The 10,652-nt window shown below is 40.9% G+C and overlaps 1 protein-coding gene across 1 annotated transcript in view; it reads right to left on the minus strand.

Annotated features, from left to right (window-relative positions):
- Nucleotides 1–10,652, minus strand: part of ADAM10 (ADAM metallopeptidase domain 10) — a 102,078-nt gene that overhangs the window by 32,687 nt on the left and 58,739 nt on the right. Inside the window, exon 8 of the mRNA XM_004709452.4 lies at nt 2,379–2,542. Within this exon, the coding sequence (XP_004709509.1) occupies nt 2,379–2,542 (164 nt within the window). The remainder of the gene's footprint in view (nt 1–2,378; nt 2,543–10,652) is intronic.

A 10,652-nucleotide genomic window follows, 5' to 3' on the forward strand; every position in this document is an offset into this window, starting at 1 on the left:
TGATGCACACTTTCTTTACATAAAACTCTCTTATACATGAGTTGCTGTGGATTTGTTTCTCCAAAGTACCTAGACTAATACAGCTGTGGGCAGTGATACATTTGTCTTATTCTAGCTATGGTGCCTGCCCCCCAGAAAGGCCAAATAAAAGCAGTGGGCTCCAGCGGGATCTGCTAGGCCAACTACATTCAAAGCAGAGGTCAACTCAGAGTAGCGTTGACTTCTGGGGGATTCCAACAGGGTCATCTTCATAGATTTTCTCAAAGGACACAGTACGATCAGCGGGGTTATGATCAGGAAATGAAAAACTGCATTAGTAAACAAAAATCAAACAGGAAAGTTGCACCAAGGAATATGTTTCCATCATGACAATCACCTGTTCATTCTCTGAGGGTAGCAAAGGCTGTCCTAGAAGAATCTCACTGGGAAACTGTCCCCCACCCACTATATAGCTCTGATCTTATTCCTTCAGACTTTTTTGTTCCCCAAACTCAGAGAATATTGAAAGGAAATAGGATTTGTGGACTTCTGGCAAGACATGCTACCTAGTCCCTCTACAATAAAGATACAAGAGATATGAATGATAACCTGGGAACCTGAGCTTCTGCGTAAAGGGTAGAGACATGGATTGAATGAATACCAGTTGGGAAAAGAAGCTGACCAAGGTTGTTGAGAGAGGAGGCAGATGGAGCAGATGAACTGTAAGCTAGCCTGACACCACGGCCGTTTTTCACGTTTGGAAGCAGCTACTTTCCAGGGCAGCTCAAGCACACACACCGGTGCTGTTGACCAGAAAGGTATGGTCCTCCTCCCCTTCCCTACACTTCCCTGATGACAAGAAGTATGGCCCGGCCCCACCCTCATCCTCTCAGTGGCCAATGGCATCCCCACACAGCCACTGCTGTCTTGAGATTGCAGGTACACCCTTGTGGAAGTAGATCAGGCGCAGGTGTGGGTGCACGCTACTGCGCATGGAATGTACACGTTCTACCTCCTCAGAGCAGCAGACCATGGAGTGTCACACGGGCAACCTGTCCCCCAGTTAGCTTTAGGCGAGCAGGAACACCTTACAGAACCAACCACCCTGTCCCCAGCTGCCCTCTGTGCCTGCAATAACTCCTTCCAGGCCCAGGACCACTGACCCAGCCACCATCTGAACCAAGATGAACACCTTCTTGGTCAAGCGCCCTGACCCCATCTTCTAGGCCAGCAAAGAATGTAGTGAAGGCCAGGCTGTCAACACCTCCCCCATATGACCTCCTTGGCTGGGAGGGGGCACCCAGCCCATTCCAATTCCCCTGTCCTTGGCTCCTCTCACCCACAGCCCCAAGTTTTCTCTTTCTGTGTGGTAGTGTTCTCTTTTGTTCCAAGCATAGTCACCCACAGAGAACATGTTTCAGCGGAGCTTTTAGACGAACACAAACTAATAGGAGTTGGCAATCCACGTCCAGAAACTGGCCAAGGGACCACAAAAGAGTATCCTGACTCACTTGGTTTAGACTTGTCCTCAGAAGAGCTCTTTCGCTGGGTGAGGGCACCAAGTGTGGAAAAGGTGAGAGTGAATGAAAGTGCAAGGGAACGCCTCCTTACAACAAATACCATTGAGGCACGATAGGCTCAATGACAAAATGGCACGTGACAGTGGTGACTACTTCATGCTATTGCATGTGGGGTCACCATGACTTGAAGGCTCCATTGTGGCACACTTCAACCTAGTCATCAACCCGAAGAATGGTTTTTCCACCTTTGAAAGACTGTAAATCAAAATAAGAAAATGGCAACCACACATCAAACGTTGCCCCAAAGTCTAAAATGTTTACAAACAGATCCTTTACAAGAAGAGATGCCAGCTCCTGACCTAGAGGGGGACACACAAATGTTCACTATGCTACTCTCTCTATTTTTTGTGTATGGCAGGACATTTTCATAGTAAAATACAGAAAAACACAAATCACGCAAATGACAAGAATGCTTTAACAGAAACAAAACAATAATAAAATACTCCACCATTTGCTATAAAGTGTACTTTGTAAACAATGATGAGTGGGTCTCATTTTAAAAATATTTGAGCGCAGGAGCCGGGAGGGGGGAAAAAATTGAGTGAAATATGTATTCAGCTCAGTCCTAAGACCAAGAGGTGTACCGTGAACAAAACTTCTTGCCTTTCTAAGATTTTGACGGAACCATTACTTTTACTTATTTTAATCACAAATATTTTTAGCTTCCTCCCTATCAGTGTGGTCAAATGCAGTGCTTTATTCTAGCATAGAAAAATGAAACATTTGTATGTACTTGTTTTTATTATAAACAAACAAATCCCTCTAAAAATAAAAGTTACCCTAACAGTTTGTGAGTTTTTAAAACCTAATAACACTTACTGGCGATCCAAAGTTGTGTCCAACTTCATGAGCAAAAGTGATGTGAGAGACTTTGGGAGGCACGTGAGACCCATAGTTCTGCACAGTAATGATCCCAGTGTTTAAGGACTTCTTCTTACCGTCTGAATAGAGCTTACTTTTTTCACATATTCCTCCAGAGCTTCCTGATTCAGGGAAAAGAAAGGAGAGAAAACCATTTTCTTGCTTATTAGCCTTCAAAGATAACTCAGTACAAAATTAATGTTAAAATATAGAACTTCCCCCAATAAAATGATTTATACAGATATAGATATAAAAACTGCACAGGTCCAGAAGTATTTCCATCTGTTGTACACAGGGTCACTGTGAGTCAGAACCCACTTGGCAGCAGCTGAACAATTTATTTCTTCAGTCTAAAATATAAATGTATCAAAGGGAAAGTAATTCTTTCAAAGTTTTTTTTTTTAATCATTTTATTGGGGCTCGTACAGCTTATCACAATTCATACATCGACTAAATCAGGCAAGTTTGTACATATGTAGCCTTCATTCTTTTCTAGACGTTTACTTTCTACTGAGCCCTTGGTATCAGCTCCTCTTTTCCCCCACCTCCCCCGCTCATAACCCCAATAGATTGCACAATTGTTATTATCTTTCAAAATTTTAATGGTACCCATGAACAAAGTTCCAGCATTGACTACAAAGCTCTTAAAAAATGTTCCACTCTGCCTCTACTCAAGTCCTCTTTCCACACAAAACACTTTGTTCTCATAACCCGACATTCTGTGATGCTGATTCTACTTCTGGAGGCCAGACCTGTGGACTACAACCATACTTCGTCCAGAGACTAAAAAAGATGTGCTTAAGTATACTACAGAATAATTACAGTATAGATACATAGTTTTAAATAAATAGTAAACTACTATCCTGCTTCCCAACACGATCGCTGGAGTAAAATAGCTGCATAAGCAAATATGGTGAAGAAAGCACATTTAGTGCCCATCTATTAAAAAATATAGCATGCGGGGTCTCAAAGGCTTGATGTTAAACAAGCAGCCATCTAGCAGGGAAGCAAGAAAGCCCACAAGGAAGAAGCACACCAGCCTGTGTGACCATGAGGTGTCAACGGGATCAGGAATCAGGTATCAGAAGACCCAAAACAATCAGTCATATTGATGTGAACGAGGGGGAGCAGAGTGGAGACCCAGAGCCCATCTGTAGACAACTGGACATGCCCTCACAGAAGGTCTCATGGAAGGGATGAGTCAGCCAGCATGCAGTATAGCAGCCATCAGAGAGCTACAAACTGAAATTATAATGAAATACCAGTTCACGTCTAAGAGCTCAGATTAAAAAAGAGAAGAAAACAAAAAATAACGAATGTTGGTGAAAAGGTGGGGCAATTGGAGCTCATATCTATTGTTGGTGAGAATGAAAATGATATTGCCATTGTGGCAAAATAGCATGGCATTTCCTCAAAATGCTAAAACCAGAATTACGTTGTGACCCAGAAATTCCACTCCTAGATATACAATGGAATTTTAAAGAGAGAAAATGGACTTCAAAGATAATGCAATTTTTCCATGAAGCCTTTGAGGCCCCCTCATATACCCCCAAAGATTTGAAAGCAGAGAGTCAGCGAGACATGGACACCATCAAAGCACTGTTCACAACAGCCCAGAGATAGAACTAATCCAAATGCCCACAAACAGATGAATGGATAAACTAGACAGAGGACATATACACAATAAAATACTGTATTACTCAACCAGTAAGAAAGTCTGGACACACGCTACAATGCAGGTGAAGCTGGAAGACATTAAACAAACAAGCAAAAAAAATCACTGCTATCGAGTCAGCGCTGACTCCTAGCTCTTATTCTGTTGTGCAAACCAAGTGAATCACAGAAGGGCAAATACTGTACGACCTCGTTATTAAAAAGGAAATAAAAGGCTAATGTAAAGAGAACAACATTTATTAGTGGTTACCAGCAGTGAAACGGAGAGGGTCAAAAGTGGGGACACTTGATGGCGATGGAAATACTGCTTGAAGGCTAGGGCTGCACTGTCAGTTCTGTCCTTACTGTCAGTAAGTTCTACATAAAGAAGTGAATGGCAAAGTTGTGTGTAGCTTTAGCTACAACACTGACAAAACGAAGACACAAAATGAGAGGCTGCTAACGCTGCTTAGTACCACCAAACTCTCTCAAAGGACTCAGGTTCGTGCTTTGGGGGTTTGGGGTTCATGGTGCATCCCAGCTAACTGGCCTAATACGAAGAAGCCAGAAGTTTGTGGAAAATGGAATTAAAGATAATGGAATGGGAAGGGTTGATACGCTAAGTTGTTGAATGCAAAAATGATGACCTGATATGTAAGCCCTCAACTAACTCACTATCTATATTAAATAAGACAATGGAATTTTCCGTGAACTTTTTGAAGCCCCCTTGTAACATGCCAAGTGTTTCTATTTGATGAGTGGTGCCGGGGGTCTTACAAGATTGTAAGTGGTCGTCCAAGGTAGCTGGTGTCTATTTACCTGGAACAACGAAGGGCAGTCCAGAAGAGGAGGAAGTGTGTGGCTAACAGCTTCCACAAACAATTACCTTCTTTGCTGGACTAGCATTAATGAACATTTTAATCAGAGATTACATAGAAGAATCCTTATCAAAAGAGGTGGAATGCTGGGTTGGGATGCTTTCTTAATGTACAATTACCCTTTACATAAAACTTTCTCTTATACCCCCCACCCCATACCCCAAAAAAGAGGTGGAATGCACATCTGAATTTCAAATTCTTGTAGACTATAGACATCTTGGAGTCAAAAGATTAGAAGAACCTTTGAAAATGTTTTTAAACCTTAAACAAAAAATATCTGCATTGAGCCTTATGCTCTTTTAGGAACTCTCTGTGATAAAGGGTCAAAAAAGAGGAAGGCCCTGAACAACACTGACAGTGGTCACAATGGGCTTAAACAACAAAACTCTGAGGATGCACAAGACCAGGCAATGCTTCGTGCTTTTGTACAGAGGTGGAACAGACTGGATGGCACGCAGCAACGACACATGGGCTCGTGCGGACAACAACTCAAAAGACTACGCAAGAACCTTAGGGGACAGTGAAGAGGGGGTCGATCCAGAAGAGAAGGGTGAAGATGAGTACATAATTCAATAAATGCAATCAATGTCACAAAACAGCACATGTAGCAACTGTGGACTGGCATGTGCTTTGCTGTGCATATTCTTAACAACAAAATTATTTTTGAAAACATAATTTTGGATTACTATTATACAATTTAGAAAACTGGAATGTATTCACAAAAAAGTAAGTGAAAGACAAAGCCACATAATGATTTTGTCCAGAAAAGGGTTGAGAACATTTCTCATGTTCAAGGTTTACTCCAACATTTGTTTCTTTACAGAAGACAGGACAGAAAGCAAACAGGAAATAATTTATGTATATTCTTTAGCTGATTCTACTTCTGGAGGCCAGACCTGTGGACTACAACTATACTTCCAGAAACTAAAAAAGATGTGCTTAGGTACACTATATAATAATTATAGTATAGAAGCAGTTTTAAATAAATAGCAAATTACTATCCTGCTTCAATAACGATGTGGCATTTTGTAAATTGGTCCTATGCAGGACTGACAAAGTTGAATGAAACCTAAAAGACTCTAAGCTGAAAATCTGTATCAATTCAAAAGGCATATTTTCAATCAGCATATTTGAAAAACTCTAATAATACACATTTCTCTTTAATTTTAAGGTCTAATTCAAGGCAAGATTGTATATAAATTTGAATATACTCTCCTGAGATACAGTCATTGTAACTCCTATCTTACTAAACTTTAACAACTACTATTGATTTAAATGATTATTGTTTATATGAGTTTAATATTTGTCGTGGACTAGCAGCATACATTACAATAATTCAGTTCTACAAAGAAACATGTAAGTTATGGTTTGGTATTTTAAAAAATACACTACAACTAGATTTGACGTACTAGAAACTCAATTAGTGATGAGATATCATAGTGGAAAAATTCCAATTTCTTTTCATTCCTTTCTTCCATGAACTTTTTGAAGCACCCGTGCATATCTATGGCTAAACCATAACTCAAGTTCAGTAACTGCTGTTATACATTTAATTGTTTACTGAACTCATTACTGTAAATACAAATTGTGAATTCCAATGAGAAAAGGAAAATCCTTTCCTTCAATCCAAAACAACGACTGAAAGGCCGATGACTGCATAGCCAACAAAGCAGTGCCATGGCCTTTGAAATAGTGGCTTCTCCATACTGCCTATGGAGCGTTGGAGAGCTGAAGTCCCCTGGACATCAGACTCGAAACAGCCATTCTCCCGAATTAAAATCTGTGTTTTCCTACAAAGTTAATAGAATATCTTGACAGGCTCCAAAAACAAGTATTTTGCCATGAACAGGCCTCCAACTTAATGAAGCACAGACTTCAAAACTCCAGTCACGGCCATCAAGTCAGTGCTGGCTCAGGGCCACCCTGCAGGGCAGAGAAAGCCTCCTCCTCCTCCTGAGGAGCAGCCAGTGGTTTCAAGCTGTGGACCTTCTGGTTAAGCAGTTCAACGTGTCATCTACTAGGCTAACAGGACTTCTTTTAAGGGAAGCATGCTGACCATACAGCACCCTACAACTGTGACCACAGGCGCAAACACTCTCAAAGAGGAGTGCTTTGCTTTTCATGTCTAGGGGAAAGATCCAAAGATCCTGCAGCGGATGAGCCAGGCCTGCTCACAACGCCAATATAAAGAGTGCCCTGTTACAATGTTCCCATTACATAAATTCTCCTATTCTTGAATTTAGACTTTCACAAAACTGGTTAAGAATTCAGTAAGACATGGTTACTTGGAGAACTGTGTTGAGTTCTGTATACTCTCAAACAGTGAAATTTCTAAATTAGAAAAAAAACAAAAGACACAATCTACCCAACAACGTGTGTCAAGAAATGTTCTTCACACACAACCAGAAGAGCACGGAGTGGCTCAGAGTTAACCATGGACATGAGTCCCGGACACAGCCTCTTAAAGAACCCCGCTATACTGGGGCTATGCCTATTAAGTTCATCACTATCACTAAGACAGGCAATATGTTAGCAGAATTTACCTTGGTAAACCAGTTAGTCCCTTAAAAGGTGCGCTAAATGGGTTCAGTAAATGAAGTAAGACAAAGGGGCTGTTTAATTTTTTTAACTTATTTGTTAAGAAGCCAATATTTCAGTCTCTGAATCCACTAAAAGGTTTCCAGCTTAACAAAGAACGTGCCTATAAAAAAGAAATCCTCAAAGTAATCTTTCCAATTTTATATTTAAGGCTCCCAAACCAACAACAACCCCCCCAAAGAAAATGAGGCTGTCTGTTCCCGTCAAAGAAAATTAAGGCTGTTTCATTCCTGGGAAGATTTAAGACCTGGTGGCGCTTCAGAGTAAGTGGTGGACTGCTGACCACAAGGCTGACTGTTCATATCTACCAGTTGTCCCAGGGAAGAAAGATGAGGCAGGCTGCTCCCCTTAAAGATTTGTAAAGCCTCAGAAATCCCCTGGAGAATCAATATGAGTCAGAATTGGCTCAAGAGCAGCAGGGGTAAGTGTGGGAGTTGTTTTGGAGACCAGTCTTTCATTAACTCACTTCTAGATCCCGTATAATTATCCACCAGCCCATGACACCCCCTGCCCATTTTAAGGCCCCTGCATAATTTTAAAAGGGAACCTGGTAAGCTGGACCAGTTTGCTGGCCATTGGTGTATGACATGACAGCTAAATGCATGCGGTATCCTGGCTGGACATAACACTGTTCCTCACTAAGGAAACCCAAGGCAGCATCAGTGGTATTAAATAAGCACAAATTTATTTACAGATAGTGCTTTTTTAAAAAGGAGCAAAAAACAAGGAGTCTACTATTCTAATGTTTCAACCCTCACTGCTCATCCCAACTCAACTGAGTCAGTGAATAGGATTACAGCTAAAAACCTACTCTGTAAGAACTCACAAGCTCACAACAAAATCTTTTCTACTACATTAGACTAGTGAAATGTCTACAAAGTAAGATGCAATTAAGCATGTAATACAACAGAATAAGAATGAACAAAGATAAATTAAGACAAGTGTAGTGAAAAGGATTAAAAAACAGTATCAGATCACAAGCTGAATAAATCAGCTATTAAGTGTTATTGTAAAAGATAATAGAAAGCATTACTAAGACCTACAGGCAGAAATATAAAGTCCTAAAAAACAAAGAAAGTATGATGTAAAATAAACAAATTTGATATCTCAAGACCTTAAAGCTGACTGAAATACAGAAGTGTGTTTGAACATGCATGCCCACACACACACAAGAACAGGAGTGTGAGAGTTATTCAGAAAAATAACATGTTCATATACTTTGCTAAACTTTACTACTATCATAAACCACATAATGCTACTATTGACTAAGACCTTACACTTCATTTTGTACACACAAAAATGGAAGGAAAATTATTTACCTCAACTTACAGAAGCAGAATAGACAAGCACACAGCCTCCCAGTGCCCAGTCCAGGGCTCTTCCTATGATGCCAGGGCGGTTACCCAAAATAATGTCTAAAATGTATAGAGTAATACTCGTTTGTACTCCTCTTTGAAGAATGAGTAAACTATATGCCAATAAAACTGATGAAGAAATCTAGATATGTTAAGAAATAATAGATTCATTCACATTTGGATGTTTAATAAAGGTTTCTGATTTTTTTTAAAAAAGAATGAGCTGCCCTGGTGGCACAGTGTGCTTGTGTGTTGAGCTACTAACCATAAGACCAGCAGTTCAAACCCATTAGCTGCTCCACAGGAGAAAGATGAGGCTTTCTGTGCCCAAAACAATTTTCCACTTCAGAAACCCAAAGAACCAGTTTCTCTCTGCTCTCGATAGGGTTGCTGAGTCAGAACTGACTCAATGGTAGTGCGTTTGGTTTGAGTTTTTTGTGCTTTTTTTAAGAATGAAGGGAATAGAAATGGACTAGAACAACATAAAATCTACAACTTTTTGTTAGAAGTGTCTTAGAAAGAGACTAGGATGTTACCGAATCCCGTATCTAATAACTATTAAATGCACCAAATCTTGTATCAAAAGGAAATGGATTCCAGACTCTGTTCTACCTCTAGCTGAGTGATACTAGGTTGGTCACAAAATTTCTGAACCCAATTTTCTTCATCTGTAGAACAGTAGTAATAATATCTACCTAAAAATGGCACTGAACAAACAAAGTTCTTTGTAAAATGCATATTGTTAAATTTAATATTAAACTCATTCAGCTCACTTTAGCCTGAGGGCAAGTGGGCAAAAATATAAAACTGTCAATGTCATGCAAAGTCAGGTATCTAGTACCTGGAAAAAGCTGGGCCCATGAATGAAGATCCTTTCTCTTTCCCCTCTAGCTCCTACTCTTCTGGCGCTGCTTGGCCCCTACCAAATAGCTTCTCAAACCAGGCTTTTAAGGGCTAGAGTTGGGGTGAACAAGAGGGTATTAGATGTGTAAAGTAAAGAGGAGAAACTGTGACATGGAGGGAAAAATAGGGGGAAAGGCAATGAACACGTCACATTTTATAGCATTAGGTGCTAAACCGCATCACTATGCATGTGAAGTGCATGGGAAGCACCTGCATCGCCTCCATGGTGAACTGGACAGCAAACACAAGAAGGTGAGACCAGCGGCCGAGCGCTGCTCCCCAGAATGAGGTGCACAGCGGTCACAAACCTACCAGATCAATTCGATATACAGACCAAGTATCCTCTGCAGGTCTATGTACATATATTTATATGGTAAGTATTAATGTAGCAGACGGACACTGGGCCTCTACTCAAGTACTCCCTCTACGCAAGAACACTTTTTTCTAATAACCTGGCAAACTGCGATGCCCACCTTCCCAACATGATTGCTGAAGACAAAACTGGGTGCATAAACAAATGTGGTGAAGGAAACTGATGGATCCCAGCAATTAAAAGATACAGCGTCTGGGGTCTCAGAGGCTGGAAGATAAACAAGCAGCCATCTAGCTGAGAAGCAACAGAGCCCACATGGAAGGAAGCACACCAACCTGTGTGATCACAAGGTGTCAACAGAATCAGGTTCCAGGAATCAGAAGACCCAATGCAAACTAGGGGGGCCTGAGTGGAGACACAAAGCCCATCTGTAGACAATTGGACATGCCCTCGCAGAAGGATCACAAAGAAGGAGCGAGTCAGCCAGGGTGCAGCACAGCACCCGATGGGACACACAACATTCCTCTAGTTC

Source organism: Echinops telfairi, unplaced genomic scaffold, assembly GCF_000313985.2.
Source record: "Echinops telfairi isolate 266 unplaced genomic scaffold, ASM31398v2 ScPeMD7_8;HRSCAF=38, whole genome shotgun sequence".
NCBI classification, from domain to species: domain Eukaryota; kingdom Metazoa; phylum Chordata; class Mammalia; order Afrosoricida; family Tenrecidae; genus Echinops; species Echinops telfairi.